The 26,393-nt window shown below is 38.7% G+C and overlaps 2 protein-coding genes and 1 long non-coding RNA gene across 9 annotated transcripts in view; 1 reads left to right on the top strand and 2 right to left on the bottom strand.

Annotated features, from left to right (window-relative positions):
• Nucleotides 1-701: 701 nt before the first annotated feature.
• COMMD8 (COMM domain containing 8) lies at nt 702-7,089 on the top strand. Of its 2 annotated transcripts, XM_074904743.1 has the most exons (5): nt 702-795; nt 1,862-2,017; nt 2,988-3,140; nt 4,832-4,987; nt 6,667-7,089. In XM_074904743.1, exons 1-5 carry the CDS (start codon nt 751-753, stop codon nt 6,685-6,687), a joined length of 531 nt encoding a protein of 176 aa, XP_074760844.1. In that variant the 5' UTR covers nt 702-750; the 3' UTR covers nt 6,688-7,089. The 2 variants fall into 2 exon arrangements, with proteins under 2 accessions (XP_074760844.1, XP_074760843.1); XM_074904742.1 differs by lacking the exon at nt 6,667-7,089 and having other exon boundaries at nt 4,832-5,020.
• A 10,444-nt stretch (nt 7,090-17,533) lies between these two features.
• Nucleotides 17,534-26,393, bottom strand: part of GABRB1 (gamma-aminobutyric acid type A receptor subunit beta1) — a 143,538-nt gene continuing 134,678 nt past the window's right edge. For 4 of the 6 annotated variants that reach the window (XM_074904735.1, XM_074904737.1, XM_074904739.1 and 1 more), the window contains 2 exons: nt 25,118-25,368; nt 17,534-17,935 (listed from right to left, as the gene is read on the bottom strand). In XM_074904735.1, coding sequence (XP_074760836.1) covers nt 17,588-17,935; nt 25,118-25,368 — 599 coding nt within the window. In that variant the 3' untranslated portion in view covers nt 17,534-17,587. Of the gene's footprint in view, nt 17,936-24,331; nt 24,379-25,117; nt 25,369-26,393 lie in introns of those variants that run through there. The other 2 variants (XM_074904736.1, XM_074904740.1) reach the window with 2 other exon arrangements.
• Nucleotides 22,435-24,171, bottom strand: LOC141960076 (uncharacterized). Its single transcript, XR_012633545.1, has 3 exons — nt 23,543-24,171; nt 22,892-23,056; nt 22,435-22,772 (listed from the first exon to the last, which is right to left on the bottom strand). It is a non-coding gene; the product is annotated as an uncharacterized LOC141960076 (long non-coding RNA).

Below are 26,393 nucleotides of genomic sequence, written 5' to 3'. Positions count from 1 at the left end.
CAGCTTGGGGTTTTTCACTGACCTTATACCCACCAGTACAGACTTGTAGCTGCTTTCACATCCTTACAACCCAGTGTTACATTTATATAGGCGTAACTCTTCACCTGTGAATTAGCCTAGTGATTTCAGTAAAATAAGGTCTGCCTAGAAGTGTTACCATTTCTGTGCGGTTTTGTGCGTTGCTGGGACTTTTAATTCCTACAGGTTTTCTTGTACAAGTGGTCTGGGCAGTTCTCCTTCTTCACATTCCCATTGAAATCAACTTAAGGCAGGGAAAGGTCACTGCTAATGCTAAAGCCTGTTTCATAAATCTCCTCCACGCTCTGGTGAGCACTGAACTCCACTTCGGCAAAGCAGAAACGACTTGTTCACGGCAAACACTGTACGGGCAGCACAGACTTCCGTAGTTAGTATTTCTCCTAACCTCCTCAATTTCATTTAACGTCAGAAAAGAAGCAGCGCCCGTCATAAGCCTTGAACTTCCTCCTCTGTCACCAGTTGGCCTGCTACGAATGAAAAAGCAAAGCTGCAAAACAGGCAACACGCAAAAATAGCTTGAGTGTTCCTGCATATCAAGGCTCGTAAAGCGCTGCGCTACCAACTGCCCCCGCCGACGAGCGGAGGGCAGCGCACAGCCCCGCGGGCGGCGGGGGCGGGCCCGCGCCCGTGCGCATGCGCGTCACCGCCCGAGGGGAGGGGGAAGCGCGTGCTCGCCGTCACGTGCCCGGGGGAGGCGGAAGGGGCCGGGGAATGCTGCGGTTGCTGGAGAAGCTCCCGCCGGGCCGGGCCGCCGAGGTGGGCTCACCGGGCGGGCGGCAGCGGGGCCGCGGCCGTCGCGCCGGTCAGCAGCCCGCCTTTCTCCTTGGCGGACAGTGTGGCTGCTTTCCGTCGGGGCCTCTGAGCGGCCTGCGCTGTGAAGTGAATTTGGGGAGTGGGGACGCGGCGGGAGCGGGCGGGTGCCCTCGGGTCCCGGTCGGGCGGTGTCCGGTAACGGCCCTCGGGGCTGGGGAGGGCGGTGTTCGCCGCGGGGAGGCCGAGGTGCCGTTCTCGGCCACCTGCGAGGGAGGCCGAGCCCGTGGTCCGCCGGCGGCGTGGGGCTGCGGAAGGGGGCTGCTGCCCTCTGCGGGCCTCCCGGGGCCGTCCCCGAAGGCCCGCCTCGCAGGGCCTCCCCAAAACGAAACCAAAAGTACGGGCTCAAAATACGCCGGGGGGGTGCACCCGCTTTGCTGTTAGATGCTTGGAACTAGCCTTGAGCTCTTCCAGCGCAAGCCTTCCGAGGGCTGTCAGCTGGCATTGCGGGGGGTGGCCTCCGTGCGGAGCTCCCGGCTGCTCCCAGAGAGGCTCCCGCGATTTCCAGGTGGTGAAGCAGCGAACTGGCTGGATTTGCCTCACTACGGTGCTCAAAATTATTACAGCAGGCTAAGAAGCCTCGGTGCTAGAGAACACTGGTTTGGGAGACTAGAGACCCACAGGCACAGGAGTGAAGATCAGCACTTTGAGTTGTGCTTTGCGTCCTGGCAATCCCAGTGCTGAGATGACTGAGGTGCCCTTTGGTGTGGCAGCTTTGCTGCTCAGCAGTACATAATAGTAGCGCACAAAACTATTAAGTCCAAAAGTAAGTCCAAGGTGAATCTGAATCACGTTATTTCTGTGGCAAACTTGTGGATTGACTTGGGGAGAGGTGGGGGGACAGTTCATATTCAGGGACTACCTCTTTATGATATTTTTTAGAATGGTGCATTGGCTGCACTCGAAGCACTGAGCCGTACGAGTGATAACTGAATCAATCACCTGATCAGTCCTATAGCTGGTGTACATTAACTGGGATAGAATTATGCTCTTATGTATTACATTGTTTCAGTTCCTTCATAAAATAATCGATGGCATATGTGGCCGTGCATATCCTCGATACCACGATTATGGCACAATTTGGAGCTTGTCAGAGTGGATGGAGGTTTTAGAAGAAACAATGACATATTTCAAAACTACAGTTGGCAAAAACATATCTGATGAAGAGGTAAGGGCTCATCACTGGGCTTGACTTTGAGAGATCATACTGAAGTGATTAATCTTGTAGTGTGTTTAGTCCTTAAATATTTTTATAGTGTAGCATTTGAATAGTAGCAGACTAAGCCTAAATAGGTAAAACGTGAGCAGCATTTAGAGATACACTGCAAAGGCTTTTAAAAGAAAAAGTTAAATTGACACTTATTTTAACTAGCACTGGATAGTACTTTTTCGAATACTGGTTTAGCCACTTAAATTGAAGTACCACCAAATTAAGTCTGTTTTCCTTAAAATACATAACCTGTCATTACTGTTCTTTAGCAATAAAAACAGTTCACACTCTTGTTTGGCTTTCTTTGTTCGTTACTACTGCATTGAAGTATTTTCAAATACTGACTGTATGTAGATCCAGAAAAACCCCAAACCTAGACTGTGACTGGAGGACCATGTGGAACAGCAACTATATTTCAGAGCATTCCAGTATATATGAACTTTGCAAAAACTTGGTCTTCCATTATCAGAAATGTTAATTCTCATCTTTTGCACAGTGCTTGTATTTTGACTACCTGCTAGTAGCTAGATGAAGAAAGATACTTGGTTAGCCATAAGAAGGTCCTTACATCAGTATGTCTGTTTCAGCTAAACTAATGTATTTTGTCTCTGCTCTGATGTTTATAAACTTTCAGAGCTAAACCTGTGTTGTGTGTGATTTTTCTGTTTTGATTTTAGGGTGGTGTCTAAGAAGGCCGATAAAGCCTCCATTCTCTTGTGTCTTTTAATTTAAATGACAAGAAATATTTTTTTTTTCTTAGTATTTTTCTGTGGTAAATACTATCAGAGAGCAGCCACTGAAGGCAGTGTAAGACAGATCAGACTATGGAGTCCAGTATAACAGCTATATGGGTAGAAGCTCAACTATTACAGGTAGTACATGTTATTTCTGAGGTTCATAATTTTAATTACTATTTTTATTTTTGTAGGCTGCTCAGCAGATAAATGAGTTAAATTTAAACTATCAAGAAGCAATCGCAAAATGTCTAAAAGGCAGAAAGGAAGAAATCAGGAATGCGCTAGTGGAAAGAGTAAATGCAATCTCTTCTGCCCAGCTGCAGGATTTTGACTGGCAGTTAAAGGTGAGAGTGTTGCCTTAATGTTCTTTGAAAGAAGTGTTCCATGGCACAGAAGTAACTATTGATACAGTCCCCTTAGGCCTGCTCCTTAGACCTGGAGCATGGTTTAATTTTTATAGGTATCAGAAAAGTACATTCATGACAACACATCAGAGACTTGTCAGAAATTTGTATGAACTATAAAAGTAAAATTATTCTTTTTTTTTTTCCTCTCCTTTTTTCTAAATCTGTAATACCTATCTCTTTCCTGAAAGGAGATTGAGTATTTTTCAGGAAGACCTGAAAGTTTTGTATGCTGTTATGATTTTGAGGCCTGAACAGACAGTATTTTTACTCAAAGGAAGAAGAAATATTTTAGAGAGTAGTGGACTGATTCAGGATGTGTTTCCCTGACTTTTTTCAAATTTTTAGATTCCTGCAATAAACAATTATTGAATAATTAGTTTAAAATCATTTGTCTTTAGACTTATTTTGATAATAACTGTGTTGCCTAAAGTTGGATGGTGCTTTGGGGTTATGAAGACAGTTGCTTTAAATTAAGCTCTATCAAAGACTTAACAATGTTATTTACACTGTTTATATTTTTAGTTAGTCCATGGGAGCTGTTAAACAGATTTGTAGAGCTGTTAACTAGTTTTCCATTTCAACAAGAGTGTTAAATAATTTGTGCAGCAAACGGCTTTGGAGATCAAAGAGCAATGCCCACAACAGACAAGATTTTGCAATAGCAAATATGGCATCATAATGTGCTTCAGATGAACTATTACTAGGGACTGATCTCATGCTAACTGCATTTACTGCTGACAAAAGTTTGTTAGACTTTATGTGAGCTCTTTGTTTTGTTGTTTCTTTTAACTTTTTATTCTGGAGGGTTTTTTGAGTTTCTATTTTGTGATACAAATTTCTGGTACATGTCTGAACTATTTTGCTTTAAACCACCTTTTTTCCCCCCCTCTTGAGCTGGCTGTGATTTTATTTTTTAAATTTTTTTTTTTTTTTGCTTACTATAGTTGAACTGTACCAAGGACATTCTCTCTTCTGCTGTGCCACATTCTGCTTTCTAAATAAATGAGATAGGCATGTACAATCTTTGATTTGAATGTATTTTAAAAGCCTTATTTATATTAAAGTGAGTATAACAGTAAATAAAAAGAAAGCACAATTGACATGTAATCCTCTTCATCAGTGTTTGTCAGTTAGGCTATCTGACAAATGGTGTTTGATCAGCTGTAGAGGGAGTTGAAAACTGTGCAAAGGTGTCCTCTTTCTCCCAACTGCCCCTTCTGTAAGACCTTTCTTGTGGATTACCAGAACTTTGAATAGTGACTTCAGAATTCATAGACTTCACTTTTAAAGAGCCATGATCAAATATATCCTTTCTTTTCACCTAGAATACTAAAGTATAGCAGCCCAGTAATTTTAAGAAATTGTTTTGATAAATATATTACTATGAAGAGGGGGTTTTACTATTTAAGTATATTTCTGGTATTAAGAAACAAACAAAAATCCCAACAATGGTGAGGAAAAAAAGCAAAACAAAAAACTTCAGAGATGACTTGTAAGAAGCTACTTTTGTCATGTTGATGATTGTTTTGGTAGTACGCATTTAATGTAAAGTCCAGATGTAATCCTATGAAAGTCTAAAAACTTAATGGCTCCACCTTACACTATTGTTGTTTCATCAATCTGCATAGCTTGCTCTCTCCAGTGATAAGATCTCCATGTTACAAATGCCACTTCTCAATCTTGACTTGGATGTGAGAGAAGATGGTGAAATTAAGCCAGTTTCTATAGAGATGAATAAGGAAGAGTTGCAGAACCTAATAAATGCACTGGAAGCCGCTAATAAGGTAGCTTTTTCTGATACCATCCTTTTTTCCTGACTTCTCATGTATTGAGTTTATTTTAACTGAAATTGATTGTTCTGGGTATCTTGCTTGAAAACCCAAAGTAAATCATTCATTGGCAAAATAACTATAGAGTTACAGAAAGCCTAACTTAAGGCAGACTATCTTGGATAGGCTTCAGGAGTTTTTTTAGCACAGTTTAGTCTAGAATTTTTTAAAAATGTAATTAGAATCCTGATAAGCATAGTAGTCACACACCACCATTAGAAAGTCTTATGAGAATAGGAGATGAAGCAAATGAAATGACAAAGTGTCAGATGAGAGTTGATTTTGATTTGAAAGATTGGAGAGAACTCCAGTGTTCCTCTGGATTCACAAAATGTCAGTGACTGGTAATGCACATGGGAGAGTTGTTCGGTTCAAACTGAGTGTCTTAATTTCCATGTCATAGTAAATCAGGAAAAAAGTTAGGAAAATTTCCATACAGTAGTCCAAGAAGAAAATTGCAAGTGAAACTTTATTTGGAGTCTCTCAGATTTCTTAATAGAAAAGACTAAGGGAAGTAAGAAGTCGAAGAAAAATTACATGCGGAAGAAGTGTCATCTGATTTGAACCCTAGTGGTAACTGTAAAGCCTGGAGTCCCTACTTGTTCAGTTACCTTTCAGGTTTAATTCTGGCTCTGTTACAAAGGAAAGTGGGGGTTTTGTTGTTTTGTTTGGGTTTTTTTAAAATCTGAAAATGTCTTCAAATATGTATTGTCTGTTATTTGTGAGATGGAATTCTCTGACATCTTACAGCATGGATGTGAAAGTGTTGTATCAACATGTTTTATAAGTTAGAAGCTTCTAGTTGCTTCATAACATTTAGCAACTAAGGGGTTATATAGATGTTATATGTAATGTTATGCTATAGCTGGAATCTGTAGATGAACATTTAGAAAAAATCATCAGTATGTAACTAAAAATGATAAATTTATAGCTCAGAGTTAAATATTAAGTTATAATAGTGCTGTTAATATTTTTAATTTAAAAGAACACTAAGATTATGTCTACCAGTTGCTTTAACGAGGCTGTGAGACCTCTGAATAACTACACAGTTCCCAGTAGGAAAATGCATTAGTCCAGATACAGGTGGCATTATTGTGAAATGAGAGCCCTTAGCAGCTTGCTTTACCCTGGATTTTTCCCTCCAAAACTAAACAAAAAATAGTAGCTTGTCATTAACTCTGCGCTATGCAAACAAGAATTTTTCTGGGATGGACTCCAGCAGTCTCCACACTTCTCTTATTCTCCTTGAAGGTCTGTTTGGAAGCTGTGGGATGTTGTCATGTCCTTACTTGGTATTATTTGCACACAAGGAGGAATTCACTCTAGAAATGGTCTCTTGGTTCTTCTTTGTGCAGAAGGAATCTCACTGGGTCTGGAAATTACCGTTCTGCTTTTTGATTACAGGGAGCTGAGGAATGGTTTTCATGAAGTAAGTTCTAAAGAAAGTTATTGGAAGTGATAGCTGTGTGAGGTTCTAAAAGAGAGCTGAGAGAGAGAGGGTGTGTTTTCCAGAGTAAAGACATGTTTGTGCAGTTGCATATTACGCTAACAGAAAGCAAAATGCTGTATTTCCTAAACTTCTTAAGTTTTGATGTCATCCAACTTTAATCTCATTCCTTTTCTTCTTTTTGAAGGTTGTCTTGCAACTGAAATGATGGAATTCGGTTCATCAACAGTATCTGCTGGCAATGGCTCCCCAATTGACTTGAACCAAAAAAAAAGTTCTCTGCAAAGCCAGAAGTTGTTGATGCTGTAAAATAGTGACCAAATAAACTGTTGTATCTGACCTAAAATATAAAAATCCAGTGTACAGTCACTTTTAATGTTAAAGATTTATAGAACTACAGAAAGGTACCCCTTATTATGTGTGCCATATTTGTTTTGGTTAAACTTCACCAGTGACTGCACAGGTGCCTAGTAAAACTAAGGTGTCTTACTTGCATAATAAGTTATCCTTATCCAAAGTGCCATGATAATTAAGAACATGACAGAATACTTGTAGCAGTAATGTATTTATACTTGTAAATACTAAATAAACACTTGATTTTGTGTGATAATTGCAGTAAGTTATTTCTTGATTTATTAATCGCTAAACTCAATTTTTTTAGATACTAGGGAAAGTCAGCTTTACAAACGGAAACAGTATAAAATCGCAGAATGTTTGACATTGGAAGGGACCTCTGTAGGTTATCTTGTCTGACCTCCCTGCTCAGGCAGGGCCACCTAGAGCTGGCTGCACAGGACCCTGTCCAGACAGCTTTTGAATGTCTCCCAGGGATGTTGGCAACCTGGTCAGCACCTCAGAAATTGAGGAAGAAGCACTGGGGCTTTACTCAGAGTAAAGTTTGGATTTTTAGTTTGGGTTTTGTATCTTAGCTGATGGATTTTCACTAATATATATCAATGTTTTCAAAAGGAGGTGCAGTGCTGCAGAGGACCTGACCTACATGGACTGTGAAAAGGCTATTCCCAGCCCAGATAACAGAGCAGAGAATTGGTAAATTGTGGTCTAAATCTGCAAGAATATTAGGTTTTGACTGTAGTGTGTAACAGAAGTTAGAAGCTGTAACACTAGACAAACATATACCAGGAATCTTTATGGTTTTTACTATTTGTCAAACCATTTTTCCATATATAAAGAGCAAATTATCTGTAATCCTTATATAAATACTAAGATGTACTCTTCCACATGTGTGGATGTGCACGTTTTGTGTATATATAAAAGCAAAAAGGCAAAGTGTTGATGACTTCCCTGATTTTGAAACTATGAAGATGGTGTCTTGTGTTTCTTCTACTGTATCTTGTTGTGCCATAAGTTTTCACTTGTATTATTTTACAAATGACTTATTATGAGTGTACAAAAGAATTTGCCTTCAGAGGGCTGGTTGGAGAAGAGGAAGACAAGAAGCTGTCTTGTAGAAAGGCCTCTATGAAAAGGATTTTAGTAGGCTTCAGGGATAGTAACCTAAATAGATGTTTCTAATAACAAACTATCTTCCTTGAAGATAGTGGGTCAGAGTATTTAACAAAAAATGTGTCTGTCTATGAGATGTAGTGTGTTTCCCTTTTATTTGGTACTGGTATATTTAGATGTTCATGTCCTTCAGTGTCAGCAATTCAAGAAAGATCAGAAAAAGTAGAGAAGGGGATTAAGTCACAAGAATGAAAGAAAGAATGAAAATATATCTTACAATGAAAGGGCTGCAATCTCTAGCAGATGTGGTATGATCATAGTTTTGAATATTTATAAATAACAGAAATTTGATAATGGGTCAGATAACCTAAGTCCTTACATCAGTGGTACCAAATTCAAGCTAAAAAATTCAGGTTTGAATTGATATTTGTTTAGCTTTATAAAAAAATCTGGAAAGAGTTACTGAAGTTTGTCCTGTAGTTGTTTCAGGAGAATGCTGTTTTTAAATTGTGAGTGTAATGAATAAATTGGTCATGTCTATTCATAGGTATATTTGTCTTAACTCCAATTCTCCCTTTTCCTCTAGATCTAGTCTCTATAGGAGAGTGAATACACTGCTATGATATGGCCCTATGTGCTTAAATGCTCTATGGATGTGTGGTGCATACTGAAGCTATGGCTCTGCTTTAGCTTTTATTGTACTGTGATAACGTACGTTGCTAAAGCTTTTGTAGAGAAAAGAGGCTTAATTTTAGGGAACTGATTTTTAACAGATTTTTATTGTTGGCACGCTGTTTTTGTACTTCAGGACAAAAGGACTGAAAACTTCAGTTTAGAGTAGCAGAAATAATAAATAGCAGTTTATTTCATAGGAGTGAACACTATCAAGTTTGAGATGTCATTTGGGTAGAAGATACCACTCATCCATTTTTACAATTTATAGATGTACTGTGAACACATTTAAGAAAGCAAATACCAAGGTCTTCAAATAATATAAAATTGAATATTTTAAACTTATTTAGCAGTATGTTGCTGAAGAGACTTATGTTACTGCCTCTTTTTCAAAGATCAGTGGTTGAAAAATACAGTATATTCTTCAAAATAAAGTCATGTGTTTTCTCATCAATAAAAAGCCACAGATGATAACTTCTATTTTTACATTCAACCTATGAAACTTCTGTTGGAAAATGTGCTACGCATCTAGTTGAGAAACAATTTCTTTAAATTGTAGATGTTTAAAAATATTCTTTTTCTCATTAGTAGAGACTTAAAAGTACAGTTTCCTTTTAAATTTTATAGTAAGTTATGTAAAAATGGATTTATGATTACTTTAAGGGTTTGTGTTGGTGTTTCACCCATAGTATCATCCTATATTTGTCCTGTCCTTTACTGCAGCACTGAACAGGAAAGGCTGAAGAATAATTTTTCAATGATTTTTTGCTTTAAAAAAAGAATACAGTTTCTGCTATGTGACAGTAATAAGTGTGCAATGAGCTGCTTTTTCGTGGGTGTTAGACTTTATTGAAAGTCTGAGCATTGTTTATATAACCATCAAAATGATGCTTTTGACAGGGGGCATAACAATGGCTATGTGAATGATTAGAGAGGGAGAGGAGCACCAGTTGACAAGCAGTTGAGAACTAGCAGCTAAAACATGGTTGTCATGGAATTGCATTTGAACATGCACCCTGACCTTACATCTCTACAGAGAAATGAACTGTCCTTGTAAGGCATGTAATGTCCTCCAGTAAAGGAAAAGGACAAAACGGAATGAAGAAGAGAGATTGCTGCTCTGTTCTTTGTACCATCTACCAGAAAATGGTTTCATTTTGTCTCTGCTCTGAGATGTAGGTACTTTTGAAGAAAGCAAGGTCTCTTCTTGTGACAGATAAGGCATTTGACAGATAAGGCTGTACTAGACAAAATTGATGCAAAAAGCTAGAGATTGCACAAACCCCATTATATTTGTGTCAGCTCCAACATACATTTCGATGAATACAGGTAGACATGAAAAGGTTGTGAATAGGAAAAACATATTACGGAAACATCTAGAACAAGCTCATGTGGCCAAGAGCATACCTGTCAAGTATGCCCAGCCATGCTCCCTTTTGGGATGAAGAAGGGGAAGTTAGGTGAGGAAGCTGGAGTTACATTGCCATACAGAGGTTTTCATAGAGCACAGAGCACTGCAGTCCATGTTGCAGCTCCTGGGGGAACTATGCTGGGACCAGGGTAAAATATGAGAACTGTGCTGGTAACAAAAGCCGTGGAAGGGCTGTGCTGTGGGGAGCGTCATTCACACAGCCACTTGAGCCTGTGACTAAGGGGGGAAATTGGGGAAGCCTTCTGAAAGTATAGGAATTTGACTAAAGGTACAGGAGTTTAAAGAGACTCCATTAACATTAAATAACTTCTAATTTTGTCCTTGCCTATTTGCTCATTTTGCCCATATCCATATTTTTCTGTGTTCTTCCAGGCCTGAGCTCTTTCTAATTAGCTGGTTATGGTAAGTTGAATGGCTCTGATGTTTGCGCATCCCACCACACTCCCTTTTAACAGTTGATCCCAGGTGATTCCCCCTTTTGTCCTGTTTCACAGAATCACAGAATCTAGGTTGGAAAAGACCTTGAAGATCATCTATCCAACCATTAACCTAACACTGACAGTTTCAGGGACATCTGTTCATATTCTCCTAGTGTTTGCCCCTGCACACCAGCTCACTTCTAGGTCCTGTGGTCACGTGGGAAAAAAAAGGGAAAACAACCGTCATAAATATATCAGCGGAACCTCTGTGATTTTTCAGGTACTATGTACAGACCTCTTAAGTGTGTAACTAAGACCAGAAACAAAATTTTGTGCAGTAGGCTTTTTGAACCAAAAGTCCTAACTAAAAAGTACATATAACGGACACACTGTATGAAGTTCTCATTTTGGCATGTAAAAAGCACCTACAGCAATTCACATTTCTTAAATAGACCTGCAATTTGAATCAGAAAATGCAGCATATCTTGATGCAAAATATAAAAGTGAATTATAAAAATAATGTTACCTGCCCTCCATTGGCATTCATTACACTTCTCTCCATTTCATAGAAATCTTCCCTTGATTTCAGAAAAATCATGTTTTTCTTGATCAATTATTTCATCTTTGATATTGGCACACTAAGGTGAATCAGAATTGGATCTGACCAGCAAACTATTGGTATGGAAGTGACTGCTGTAACAAAACTGCTTTTGCAATTGTGTATGTCAAAAAGCTGGGTTTTTAAGAGATCTGTATAAGCCTGTAGAGTATTTCTGAGTTCTGGAGCAAGGTTTTCTGATAACAAACATGCTGAAACATGATTATGCTTTTATCTGAAAGGTGATCTAAGAACCAGTGACACCTTGTCCTGAAGTATGCACACTTTGCTATCACTTTGAGTTGTGAATTAATATTTATAATGAAGTATCAGAAATAAAGGGGGTTTAACTTTTCTGGTACCAGAGAGTGCTTTCATAAGTGTATCAAGACAGTATATAAATTTTTTTACTTCTTTACATTTTACCTTAATTATGTTTAGCAGTATACTATGCTTCCCTCTGTAGATTTATAGTTTATATTTACTTCAAGTCCTCTCCAGAAAGACCAAAACGCAACTACCAAAATGTATAAAAGGAGGCAAATCTCATAAATATTCATCCTTTGGACTTTATAAACCTGTGTGGTTCACATCATCGGGCCACTCTGTGGAGAGGTCATTGCAGGAGCAGTACCTGGTGTTTTAAGCTAGTTTGTGGAGGATATACTGGATGTTCAACCCTTTACATTCTCTATGACTGGGAATTTTACTCAGTATGTGCTAGCACCAGTGGGAGTCCTACACAGAGAAGGCTCTGGCTATTTTTTTTTTGGCATCAGGTTACTCAGCTAACTGAGCTAATATAATAATGAAAGGCACTGGAACATGTGGGGATTTTTCTAACTGGGAACAACTACAGGTCCACAGGGACTGCTTTGGTGGTGCACTATCTGAGGGGAAGGATTCCTAGTATATGTTGTCAGCTATATTGAAACAGCAAATGACATTTTGGAGATGGGAACAAGGAAACTGATATGTTCACAGATGCAAACAAGGTTGCTGATGCTCTCGCTGAAATGCATAATCTGCCAAAGAAAACCATCTTTATGAACATTTTTGGCAGCATGATTGATATTTTATACTTTCATGTAAGACTGTGCAGATACAGATAGCCAGTGATGAGTTAAAAGACGTTATTCATCAGAGACTGTCTCTAGAGATATGACATGCTTCTGCTGCCATATAATTATTTTAGCTCCTCATTGGTAATGATACTCAAATGCAATTGGATTTTTGACAAGAATAAAACTGTGAAAGAATGACTATCATACCATTTCTTTGACTGGCACCAGCACAAGACAAAAGGTGATGTTTTTATAACACTTGGAGGCTCAAAATTACTTATAAAATAATTAAGAAATAAACACTCCAAGGAGCAAACAACATAATTAGAGTTCACTCTGCACTCCAAGACAGTAAATAGACCAAAGTCACCTGATCTTCCTTTAAGAAATGCCAGATTTCTCATTTGTCTCTTAATTCTTTCACCCTGTACATACACATTCTGGTATAATTGTTTGCTGAAATTCAATATTCTTGTGTGATCTCCTGCCTTCTTTGGGCTGCAGGGTGGATGCCTATGGAGGTAGGAAGAAACGTACAATCACAGATGCGGGGCTTTATGCTTTTCAATGCAGAAACCTTTTTAAAACATTTTTATAGGCAACAGGTATAACACAGCTGTTTTTTGACTAGTACTCCCAAGGCAGTGCTAGGAATGCATTCTTAGTACATGGGAATTCATGAGAAGGGGCAGAGGTTCATTGGTGATGCGAAACAGAAGCAGCTGGTGGAACATAGCCCCCAGCCCTGGATGACATTCCTCATGATTTATCTCAAGAAATCTTCCACTTGCAGTACAAACGGATGGAACATTTTCTGTAAGGATGTACAAGGTGAACCAGTGGCTAACTCAAACAGCAACTTCCATGCTGTTCAGTGGTAGCATAAAGTGCAGGACTGTTGTCAGAAATATTCCTGTGATATTGAACATGTTATTTTTTGGTGGTGTTTTACAACCTTTTCTACCAGTATTGCTATTCCTTCTTAATTGTTTTGAGTATGTGGGAATATAAATGAAGTGGAAGACTTTTTGTTTATCCTTCGGAGTGACTACAGATGACTCTTACACACTGTTTTGGGCCGATCCCAGCTCTCATTCCTGCCATCTCAGCGCTATGGCTCTTGTAAACCAGTGGTTTTCTCAGCCAAGGAGGATTCACAGGCTGGCTATCCAGTTGTGTTGGTATTAGAGAGATGGGCAAAATCACCACAGTCTCTGGGCTGACCCCATTCCAGTTTGAAGCCCTGGGCAAGCATAGAGGAGCTATTTAATATACTCTGCTCTTGGAGAAATACATGCTACAAGACATGTTGCCGATTTAACCACTGACTGTTTAGTTCATAATTAGGTAGGATACTGCTGAAGATAAGATTAGAATGAGATTAAAAATTGATTGTAAGTGTGAAATAAATAGTTTCAAGAGCATGAAAACCAATGAACCCTGTTTTCCACATAGATCTGGGAACTGAATTACCCTCCAGTGTGGATTCTCTGATGATTAATAAGGTTGGGGTTCTTTTTTCCAGAGAAGAGGGATGGATTAACAGCAGCTTTGTCCTCTGCTCAGCTACCTGTTTTGTTGAAACTTGTAAGAATGTATTATCTCACAGATGCTTACTGTTCTGTTATCTTTTGGTTGAAATTGCCAATGGATTCAAATATTTTTGGGAGACTCAGAGGCAAGCAAACACACCCACAGGGACAATAGAAGCTCATATCTTTGGGAAACCCAGTTAAAAAGGATTTCCAGTAGAAATGTCTTTAAATAACCTATTCAAACTCACAAATTGTATGAAATGGCAGCACAAATGTAAGAGGGTTTATCTGAGAGCTAATTAGCAATAGGACTTTATCTAATCTGAGCTTGAAGTCTGGTTCATATGGGCAGGCAAGCTAACTACTGAAATACAACAGTGAGGGAGCTTAGCATTACAGCATTAATCACTTAAAGCCAGCCAAATGACTCCAACTTATTGATGGGAAGAGGTTGTGTTTCTTTTGTACTTGCTAATTCCTAGCCCCAGATGTCAATGTACTTGTGTAACCCATAAGTATCCACATTTTTTCATCCTGTGCCTCTAATAACTACTGCCTTTTGCTTGCTGCCAAGTTAGTGCTCTCAAGTGAGAAATGTTTTCTTCTGCTTTTTTTTCTAGAAGTAGTGGAAAGACAGAAAACGTGCTAATTAGGGTTATATGCTCTGTTGCCAAGTTTTGAATTCTCTTTCAAGGCTTTGAAAGAGGTTTTAGTTTAAATTCAATGTGCCTTGCAAGCTCATATGCATAATTCTGTTTTCTTTACCGGTTAGTGGTTAAATGTTCAAGAGGAGCTCAGTGGAAGGCAAGAGGTGCTGGTTCTGGGTTAAGATATTGCCAGCCTTCATAAGTGTCTCTTGCCTCTGTATGTGGAGGGGTTATTAGCCCCTGTTACAAAACTTTGTGCTGAGAGCTGGCAACTGTTTCCTCACTTAAGACTGTGGCTTCTAGCTCTTGCCATTCAAAACTGGCAGCAGGTTTGGGGTTTCTATCAGTGACATGTGTTGAAGGACTCCTGATACATGAGTGTGGACCGTGCTATTTTGGAATATGCTGCTCTGAAGGAGTTTTGCATTTCCACTGCACTTGGTTTGTTAATGGCCTTTCTTCAGCTCCATACCTTTTTTTTTTTTTTTTTCTTGGTACTGTACAATGTAACTGCTTTTAGCCCATGTGCCGGACATCTGTGCATGAAGTAGCTGGATGTTCCATAAGCTAGAAAATATGTGTATACAGATGCTTGGAGTCTACAAGCAAAAATGCTAAAGACCAGTAATGCTGATTATTGCTCTTGGAACAGAAGGCAAAGGATCTTTTCTTTTTTTAACATAAATTCTTATTTCAATACCATGTTGGATGTTGGCTCTTCCTAAATGTCCACTGTAGCTGTAAGAAGGGGTTTAATGTCTCTTCACCACTGGAACAGCTGGGTTAAATTACTGGTTTTTGTCTGTGAATATCTTTGGGAAATCAGGTAATGCCAAAACATGGGTCACTGACAGTTGTTTTTCATAGTGTAAAATAACACCACAAATCTGCAGAATATATTGCTTGCTTTGAATTTATTTCTGTGTATAACCACAAAGCTGGCAAGTTCACTGGCTCATGGATTTATTCTCTCTGTTTGTAAAGTCTGGTGCCAGTTCATTGAATTCAAAACTGTTTACTGGGGTGTGTGTTTGAAATGGACAGCACATACAGTCCTACTGCTGTCTCCCTCCTGGGCCTATTTTTTTCAGTTATGGAAAGTTCAGTTTGCATAGCATGCAAGACTTCTGTATGTTCTGTGTATTTTTTATTTTATGATACCAAAATATTATTGTTGCCACTAAAATATTCTTGATCTAAATCTAAACATTGTTTAAACTTGATAAAAATTTAATCAAAATATCCCATGTGGGATGATATGTGACAGTTCTTATTTTGGTTGCTGATATGGTACAAATGTTGAAAAATTACTTGGAGTTGTTTTAGGGTGGGGATAGGCATCTAAATTGTAGCCTATTCAGAAGAGCCATTTGACTGAATATTTGTCCTGAATCACCTCAAGTTGTACTAAGTGGCTGATTAATCTGGTAAACTCTATTAATAGACTTGAGGTTAAAGGTTGTAGCAGAGAGAAGATGGCTGAGGAGACCACCTTTTTAGTCCATTGACCTTGGGATGAGACTGGGACTTTGGAGGCCACAGAAAGAACTGGTAGTCTCAAGGATCCCCCTAGATTAACAATGTCAAATGCCTGTTTTGCAGCCTTGTATTTTTTGCAATGAGTACATTAAACCTATCCCTTTCTTGTTTGGTGATTTATCATTTCAGACTGTTTCTGCCGAAGCTTACTGCACAAACAAAGGGAATGGGCAGCAGGTTCTGATTTGTTAGGAGGTCCTGGTCCTGCAGGATGTGACAAACACTGACATGTAGGAGTGTTTCATTTATTACATTCTAATTTAAAGATTGTAATGTCAGCTGGCAATAAGGTCATCAGTTGACCTTACTGCCAGGCAATGAGGAACTCATGAAGCTTTCCACATCACTCCTTTGCATTCCCTACTGAATCCTGACTGTGTGTATTGCTGCCTACTGTCCTGATCAATGTTTATTTCTGTACCAGCTAGCATTGATAACAATCACCTTGGTACCTGCATAGACTTTGTTGGCTTGTATATCCTGACTCTCCTAAAAGTATGAAACACTTTCAATACAAAATAAAATTTTAATGGATAATAGTTACGTTTCAATAAAATACTATGTTAGGCAACATAGTATAGACGCTGTTAGAAAGTAACTGTCAATAGAGAAAGGAAATGGATTTGGTACAGATAGGAGATGACAGACCTATTGCTTCTCAGTTGCATGGACCTTGCCAATATTTTGCCTGTGGCTCCTTGGTTGGAGTTGTGTCAGGCAATGAGCATCCGGGTGGGGAGAGGCAACTCCTCAGGAGCAGTGTACCCCAGATCACCAATTCAGCCGTGTCTCCTGTTCTTCAGTGGAGTAAGAAAATCTGTAGGAAACTGTGTGCAGAACTCTCCTCAGATCTGATCCCAGACATCTGCCAGCCTTTGGGAGAATGTGTTGCAATTACCAGCCCCAGGAAACCTGTGAGTCAAGAAAAGTGGCCACTCTTGGGCTGGGGTATCTTTGGTAGTTGCTTCCTGGAATGAACATGTTTCCATTCTGCTTTTTAATACAAAATTACAGATGGTACAATTGTTCTCCTCAATTTCAACTTTGCTACTTTGTGGAAATAACAAAATTCTAGTTAGATCAAATCAGCTGATTACTTAGTTAGAAACTCAGTGGGTTTTGTCTATGCTACCCTTTCTTTCTTTTGAAGATCTCTGCCTCTGAAAATGTGATCTCTTTCAGTGATACTGCTCACAGACACTATGGAAATACTTCCTAGTATAACTATTAACTTTGAAATGATGTGTGTTGTAATAGTTATAATCCTTCAAACAGTTATTTCTTCAAATTTCTCTACACTATAAATGCTGAAAGACTGTGACATAACTCCTACTTTGAGTTTTACTGTCTTGTTTGGAAGCATGCTGCTGTGGGCTGCCAATATGTGGAAAGAAATACAGTTAGGACTAATTTTTATTCCACTTAAAAATAAAAGATAAAAGAAGGTACGGAAAGGTCACGGGTGATGTACAAACTCTTTGTAAAAATTGAGGTATAGAGCTTTTGATGAAGGTGCTCTTTAAGAGCAGATTTGTACTTTTCTGATCTGATGTGGTGAGGCTGGATTTGGGTTGTGGGTTGTTTTTTAAAGCTTAAATCTAGAAGTATTCAATGGCTGGGTATCTTACCTTGAACATGTAACATTACGGCTACTGCAGCTCTTCAGAGTTAACAAAATTGAAAGGAAAAGTAACAAGTCTAATTACATCAGATTATGGTAACATTATTGCATAAATTAGTGGATATAATACAGCCAGTAAACAACATTGAAAAGAATAAAAGTGATAGGAAAGACCATTCTGGACCATTTGTCTATCGAGTTAACATCAGTCAAATCAGGGATTTTGACTTTGATCTGGGATGCCCTTCTTCGTAAGCGTCCTTTTTTATGAAGCCTTTGCCTGTCCAGAGCACTCCTACTGTAGAGGTCTCTGCTGGAAGTGGCTCTTCTGTACTGCAGGTTGGCACTGTCATACGTGTACGTGGTGGCTCGGGGGTCACGGAGGCTCGTGAACATGTCTGAGCTGCTGACGTCATTTCGTATTTCAAGTGGGCTAAGAAGCATGTTTCCATGGGAATCAACCTGTGTCAAGGAAGGAATGTGAATTAGACAAGTTCCTCAGCCAGCCCAAGGTGTTTCCTAGACAGACTGGTACCTTCTGGCTCTACTGCCAAGGTGCTCCTGGGGCTGCAGTGACAGTCATGTCTTGTACAGTGTTGACAAAAGTAAAAAGATATTGAATACACTTTCCTGACTGGTGTGAAATTAGCTATTAAGCATCTAAGTACCTTTTCTCCTGACCTGGCTCCTTGGTCTGAGACCTTTTAATTTGGTTAGTTATCTCACTTTCTGTAAAGTAGGATTTTTCTAATTTTATCTTTAACTTAGATCATGGTCTTTATGAAATACTGATTTTTAGTGGCTGGTGACCTGACACCCACAGCTTTCATGTACTCAAGGTGAAAAGAAAATGTTGCTGTCTCTGCCCATTTTATACAGTTTTAGTGTTGTAGGTTAGTTTCAAAAACAGTCTTGTAACAATAGGCTCACCTGAGAGAGCATGTAGGTACATGCGCATTTTATCAGTTATCGTAAAATGCTTGTGATGAGAATTAATTTTGGGGAATTACTATATTGCAGAGATGGAAATCCCTGCTCCCCACAGCATACTATTAACTTGTGCATTACAGATAAAATAATCCATTTTACTCGATGAAACCTTACATTCTGTTGCATTTTTATATGTTGGTACCAGAAGCAGTTGTTTCAAATATCTTTATTACTTCCTTTATTAGTGCTATTATTTAGTCATGGCACTGTTTTAAGTACCTAAGCAAAGAATTGGAAACTGCAACTGCTATGTACACGTCTGGTGCAAACAATTATATACATATGTATATATAAAATATTTTAATATAATTGCCTTTTTAATGTATGAATGTAATTAACCATGAATGGCTGTATTACTGCAAAGTATTTAGCTTTTCACTCATCTTTAGTTTTCTACATGTTTGTAGTAAAACCTCTTTTAGGAAAAGTTTTTTGGTGTTTCCAAGGATGACTCCTGACTTCTCCATAAGTTGAGACTTAGATGTTTCAAATTGCCTGATATTTAAATATCCACTGTTGCTCATATGAGGGAAATGCACATCAGGACACAGACCTCTTAAATGAAACTTCAAAGACTTTTCCTTGCGACTTGACTATTAAAATAATTTTTTGTAAACTGTGGTGTTGGACCTACCCCATATACATTACCATCTATACCATGGCTGTCTGGGGATGCCTTTATACCAAGAAATATTCTTGTGAAGCACTGGTGATATGCAATGCTTTTTTCATACTCTGAGCTTTACATTTTTAGCATGACATAGCAGAGCTAGGAAATGGTATAATAATCTACAGCAGGTTTGAATGCTGTTCAAGAAAAAACTCCAAGCAGAGCACATGGGGAAATCCAGGCTCTGAGGTTTGCTGCAGAGAAAAGCTGGAAGCCAGAGAAAGCCTCGGTTCCACCTGGCAATGTGGAAGGTGTTCCTTTCCATCACCAGAAGAAGAAAACCTTGTGTGATGACTGCTGGCATATTTACACTCTGCCAGACTAAGCACTTAATAACCGAAAATAAAGTTGTGAAGGGGCTATTTGTACTAAAGCCACCCAGGAGAGCTGTGGGGAAAAAAAAGTCTTCTAAATGGAGTAGTATAGTAAGTCATCACAGGTAGAAAACGCCCTAGTCAGGTTTAGCAATTGATTCTGTACATGCTGAAATGAGCATTCAGTGGGAACATCCCAGTTCCAACCACTGTTTTGGTGGGAAAAGATCACATATTCTGGGTTTGAGAGGCCAGCTGTTCACAAACTCACAAACCAGCATGGTGTTCGCAATATTTACTTGAGATGTGGGCTACCCAGTTTATTCTTTTTAGGTCAAGTTTTCAAATTTAAGCAGAAGAAAGATCTAAGATGGAGTTCTTTACTCTTCAGAGGACTGCCATAACTATGGGACTATACAGTACTCCTAAATTCTGACATTTTCTGTGGAAAAAGCAATGATGTCAGAGTTGTCTCCATGTAAAAGGAGAAATTTTTTTAATTCTCAGAAGTTTTGATGGGTCAAACTTGTATTCCCAGTTTTACAAAATAGCTCTCTGAGCTGTCTTTGATTACATAATCTAATGTTCAAGCTAATTGACTTTAGTGTTATAATAGTAGTAACAGTAGTGCAAGCATCATTAAGCAGTTATTATGGCTTCTCTTCTGTAAAGACAACTCATGATTGCCTACAATCTGAAGTGATTCATAGGGATGTTTCTAAAACTAACACACCCTGACAGTTTATTATAAGCCAAGCAGCATATGAATTCCTGGTTTAAGTGTTATGAATGAACCTGTTATGATTTAAAATTAGTTTCATTTAAATAATTTTAGCCTGGATGATTTGTATAGAACACAAAGCAATTCAGTCTTTGAACTGCAGTCTTTGCAATTCAGAGCAAAGGACCTTATGATGATCTTGAATAAATTAGTTCAGAGAAGTATAAAAACTCTTCTTACCTACCTGTGTCAAATTCTCTGCTTGTGAAACATGATGCTGGACTAATAGTTAATTTCACACATAGTTAAAAACTGTTTCAGAACTTACTGAAATTGACTTTAAAATATTCTTAAAACTTGTGCAGCTGAGGTTTTGTTACTGAAGCACAGGAATTCTACAAATTCCCATAGGAATATGGAAAATATATAAATTGTTACATGAAGCCCCCAAATCCCTTGTTATTAGTTGTTTTAATATAAATGTTAGAATGGATTAACAGCAAATATGCACACAGAAAAAGCTGTACATTTTCTGTCCTTAAATCTTTTCTCCCTCACTTAATATGAGGTTATCTGGGACTTGCTGTCGGTCCTGTGCTAGAGGAAGCCTGTGCATCAGAAACAGTCCGCAGGCTTTAACTCACTCCATGTCTCAGTGATGAGGGTCTTTCCCCACATCAGGGATGTACTGCAGTTCTACACAGCCTTTGACACATTTGCATCAGATGGCATGAAAAAAAAGTGGATGGAAGAGACAAGGCTCTGTTTACTCAGTTTTCTGGCCCACTAGCTGGCTGCCTGCTTAGGATCTCAGTCCCCTCCTTAGGTAGGAAAGATGAGCCATATCAAGCCCAGAGTAGTTCTTCCTTGCTTGGATATAGCGCGTTTATTTTTTCAAATACCACCTTGTCGTTCTTTAACTGAAATGTCCTAAATTTTATTACATAAACCAACCATTGCTCAGATGAAAACAGGATTTCTTGCTTAACAGATACTCTGAGCCTAAATATGTGTTTGCATGAACATATACATTTTGCTTTGTTTGTACATTTTGCCCAAAGTTGTAGAAAGCTGAAGAATTGTTATATTTTTGTCCTTTGAACATATCATGAAGAATATGTGAGGAGAATCTCAAAGCATCTAAATCTGACATTGTGTTAGTCAGAGGGTATAATTATCAAAGTTTAAATATTCTTCAGATGCATATATGTGGTGATGCTTCTTGTAAGGACATTTGTATCTATATTGAGAGTCTATCTATATTGTGTTTATAGATTTTTAATTCTCCATTTGCACTGGAACTACCTAAAGCCTAAATCAGCACAGGTACATATATATGAATCTTCATCAGTGATGGAAAAGCCTTGATGTGTGTTCAAGAAATATCATAAAAAGAAATAATAATCTGGCTTGTATGTTTACTTAGAAAATGAGTTTCCTGCTTAGGAGCATCAAATGATATTGTAATGTAAAACAGATAAAGTAATAAAAACCTCCAAAACAACGATCCTATGTTGACCACATAAAACATAATCAGACAGTTCTAGAGGAAGAGCATATTGGTATTCCTTGACAGAGAACAGGTGTCAAATGCTTAGTGCTGTCTGGAATGAGTTTTTACCTACCTACTTTCTTTATGTTAACTGTTGGGAGATAAAAGGTAAGAACTTTTATTTTGTCTCAATACAAAACTATTTTGTCTTTCTCTTAAGATGAAAGATTCAGGGCCATGTTACTCATACGAGCTGTCTTGTTGGAACAAATACAGTAGTGTTATCACAGTCTGATCTGCAAAGAAACAGGTTATGCTTAGCAGGGATATACTTATTCAGGTGCGGATTTACTTGAAGGTTTGAGTTAATTGTGTAGTTATGTGCTCCCTCCTTTTTCTCCTTCCAGTAGCCACTGTATCGAGAAATTGTATGTTTTCCTTGGAGACTGCAGTTTGAAAGGAAGGTGTGATGCTGTGCAGAACTGGGGAGCAAGAGACCATCTATCACCTGCCTTGTGTTGCCATTTATGAACCCTTTGATGTCTCAGACCTTTTCCCACTCACATTATGATTGCATCCTACCTCTTTTTGATGCTTGAGACATCTTCTGTGTAATTATTCACATTATAATTGTCTGTGGAAACAGAAGCAGTTGCATGCATAGACTATGTAAATATTTTCTTGTTGGATGGTTTGTCTTATTTATCCATAAATTATCCAGAATTTATGGTGGTTTCCTCTGTGACAACTAGCTTTGATAAATGGACAGGGAGGTACAAACAGTCTTGATCCTTTATTCAGAGAAAGGGAAAGATTGTTTACTACAAATTGGTATTTTTTTGCATATTAAAATTGAAAATGGCATAAACTGTGAAACTGGAGAGGCTTTATTTCCACCTTCTTCAGTCTGTAGAGCAAGGAACAGCCACATATGAAACAGCAGTATCAGTATGGCTTCATTTTCCATATGATCTTCTCTATACTGCGTTAATATCATGGTCAGTTTGCTGAGTGTTGCTCACATATGTAACGTTTTTGTTGTCTGGTGAAGGAATTTGAACTCATTTAGTCGTGGGCATCATATGTCAGATGGGAATGAACAATATCTTCACCTGGCACAAAGAAAGGAAGCACTGTTACATATCTTCTATTGCTTATAGGTCTCTGTATGGATAAGTGCTATGGGTGAAGAGTAAAATGGAAAAAATATCCTATAGTTGTATATACTTACAGCTGTACTTCTTTTGTGCTCCAAAAACCCTTTCCCCTGTTCTGGTACAGACATCATAATACTAGTGAAAAATCTCAAAACATGATGGAACGGGGCTGGGAGCTGTCTTCACTAGAGGTCACATAACCTTGCTGTGTCTCAGTGCTCTGGTCATGTGCACTCTTCCTGCCAAAGACAGAAATATGGCTGTTGGACATCAGCATTTCCATGCTGAGTAAAATGAATGTTCACAAGGTCCCACTTGAATGTATCTCCAGTGGGATAACAAAATCTAATGATATCCATTCACATGTGTGTGTTTGTGTGTATATATATGTATCTAAAATCACAAACCTTCACTGTACAGTCAGAAAGTGGTCTGTCCACTTAAAGCATTCTCAGTCTCAGAATGGAATTGCAGTCTTAAGTGTGAACACTTACAAATCCTGGTACAAAGCATGTATGCCTTCTGTCTTCTGTCAGAAAAATGCTGGTGTATGCATGTGGTGCTCTGAAAAGTTCAGGTGTGGTTGTAAATACTTTCCATCTCATTCTGAGTACTGGTGTCAGTTTAATCTTTGCCAGTATAACATTTAGACAAAAGCTTTTAGTGGTGTTAGGGCTTTTTGTTAGTTAAACAAACTCTCCAAATATGTAGGAAAAAAAGCTTACCTGGACTCTCATCCTTTACACTTTCTCATCCTTTACTTAGTTCAGTGCACTGAGGCCCATGTAGCCAAGGCTGACCTCTGAAGAAGTGTTGCTTCCTTCTTCATCATGAACCCTTGCTGTGCTTCTTCTCACCTAGGCTGGGTTATCTCAGAAGCTGTTGAGGTGGCTTGTCAGAGTTTGTGGGTTTCGTTGGGATTTTCCCTTCCTTATCTTCCACAGAAATGGATAGACAGTGTCCGTGCACAGCAATCTGTAATGGGGCAGCTTATCTCCTCTGCTCTGTGGAAGACAATACTTTGTGGGACCTTGGAGACTGCTGAAACCCTGAACTGAATTTGTGCACCCACTGTAATAAAGCATCTCCTACACATTGGGACAGCAGGTAAGGACTTTTAATGGGCTCATGAATTCACTGAGGCTGAGGACACGCCGACTCTGTTAATGATGTTTAGCTGTAGTGGTATGGCTGCTGGGACAAAAGATACACAACTCTAGAACTAATAAAATACCACAGAGTTTCTGAAATGAACTTCCTGATATGTACATGAAATCGCAACCATCCATCAAGCTAAAGTCTTACCTGTTATAATTTTATGCATCGGTCTTTCTTCAAGCTGAACAGAGGGCTCCAATACAATTTTGTCCAGTTTTGTGTTATCACCTCAGGCCACAGGAGTACAGAAGTTTATGGGACAGCCTGGGTAATATCTCTATAATACTTGGATGTAATATATTGTAAGAAAAGCAGAGAACAGAAGAAAATTTTTGGCTCATTAGGATATGCATTTTCCTCTGAGTCAGACTGGGCCAAATACACCTGATGGAAATGTTTATTTCTGAAAAATTGACAAAAATGGAATAGGTTTATAGAAGTTTGTAAGTGCTCAGTGATGTACTGCTAAATTAAACTATTCCCTATTTAAAAAATGTCCATAGTATTAATTCCTGGAGTTTGTCTGGCTTGTTTTTTAAGAGGGGGTAGCTGTGGTCTGCTTGAATTGAGCCCAGGGGAAAAATCTGAACAGCTGTGAAAGCTGTTATAAACTAGCAGCATCCCCCTTGTGTTCCTGAAAGCTCAGTGGTGTGGGCTTCATTCAAGACTCACTGAAGCAACAGTTTCTGTCTTTGCTTTCTATTTTTGGAGAAGTTTCTGTGTATAAAGAGGAACTATATAATAAACATTTCTTCTATACCACATTCTATAGCAAAGAAATATACAGTTGAAATGGTAAATATTTAACTTCCTTGTACTCCTTGTATTTCTTCTGTGGTGAAATGGTAAATATTTAACTTTGTGTTTCTTTTGTGCTGCAAAGAAATGCTTGTTCTGAATATTCATTTGCATTTTCTATAGTTTCTTACTCTGTTTTCAGTTGAAGATGGAACAAAACGTATGTTGCTGTAATCTCCTTGAAATACGATTTTTCTCGAGACAACCTTAAATGCTTTTGCATATGTGTTCAAACTGCATTTATCTCTGTCATTGTATACATCAACAGTCACAGTAGAAATAATGTTTCTTAGTTAAACAAACCTTTAAAAAAACAAACTGAAAAGTTAGCTTGGACGTTTTACCTGGACTCTATTTGTCTCCAATCTGCTCTTCTCGCCTGTAGCATGTCCTGTCCTGCCTGCTGCCTTTTTCTGACGTTGGGGTCCTTTCCCAAAGAATATGTAGTTTACAAAGGCATATTCCAGCAAGGCCAAGAACACAAACACAAAGCATCCCATCAGGTAAATATCTATTGCCTTGACGTAGGGAATCTTTGGCAAGGTCTCCCTGAGGTGGGTGCTGATAGTGGTCATGGTCAACACAGTTGTGATTCCTGTGAAAGGAAGAAAAAGACATTGACTAACAAGACAGGGAAGGAGATTTGAGCATGAGAGGCGTAATAGCAGCATTGCCCAGCTACCATGCACTTATGCAGATGGCTTAATTATGTGATCAGATTCTTAACAGCCAAGGGAATGTGTTTTGCAGGACTGGAAAGGAAGATACCCTTGCAGGCCAGCTGATACACCTTCCTTGACTTTCCAAGCAACAGAGGGTCAATGAAATAGCCTTCAAAAGCCCACACTGTCTTGTTACATCTTGCCTTAATTTTTACAATAACTCTACTTGGGAACATGGTGTTAGCTGACCTTGGTAGCAAATTGTTAATCACTGTTCTTTCTAGGTGAGGAAATGCTTCTCATTTTATTTACAGCAGTAGACATTCTTGACCCCATAGGGTGGCTTGCATTGTTCTGGGGAACTGGAATAACTATCTAGCTTTTGACTGAAAACAGAGGATTGAAAGGAGAAAGGGAAGCTTTATGATAAAGTAATGGTTTTTGATGATGAGAGTGACATGTATGTTTGTACCAAAACAGCTTTTCCTGTTAAAGGGATGCTTGCAACAAAACATTTTCATCTCATTGTGTTATCCATCACTGCATGATTTTTTTTCTTTACTTTTTTTCTTTTTTGCATTTTGTTTTAGCTGGATGAAATGATTTTTAGTCTGCTTTAACCACAGGTCATTAATGCATCTAGATAATAGCTCTAGGCACAGGTGTAATGAATTGAATTTACAGAGGTGGTGCAAAATAGAGATGGGACATAATGGCTTTCTGTCATTAGCATTTGAAAAACATCTGCCTTAAAGCACAGATGGCAGCAGAAGATCTTGGTTCTTATGGAAAGTGTAAGAAGGAACATGGCATGGGAAATAACCAACTACGTAGGCAAAACAGGCTTTTTAGGTGTAAACTGGTATATGTCCCCTGATGTCAGAGGGATCTTGAGTATTCATTCCAGCCACATATGTGGCCAGAGAGGATGCTTTTTAACATCAATGAAATGTTGATG

The sequence above is a fragment of the Athene noctua genome, chromosome 4 (assembly GCF_965140245.1).
Source record: "Athene noctua chromosome 4, bAthNoc1.hap1.1, whole genome shotgun sequence".
NCBI lineage: Eukaryota > Metazoa > Chordata > Aves > Strigiformes > Strigidae > Athene > Athene noctua.
Note: the sequence above shows the minus strand (reverse complement) of the source record. Positions and strands in the feature narration are given on the sequence as shown.

What these genes read in the sequence shown, in the direction of transcription:
- COMMD8 (XM_074904742.1), top strand. Translation starts at nt 751, where the DNA reads ATGCTGCGGTTGCTGGAGAAGCTCCCGCCGGGCCGGGCCGCCGAG. An exon ending in CGCCGGGCCGGGCCGCCGAG is followed by an intron (nt 796 to 1,861) that starts GTGGGCTCACCG and finishes ACATTGTTTCAG; the next exon opens with TTCCTTCATAAAATAATCGA. An exon ending in AAAACATATCTGATGAAGAG is followed by an intron (nt 2,018 to 2,987) that starts GTAAGGGCTCAT and finishes TTATTTTTGTAG; the next exon opens with GCTGCTCAGCAGATAAATGA.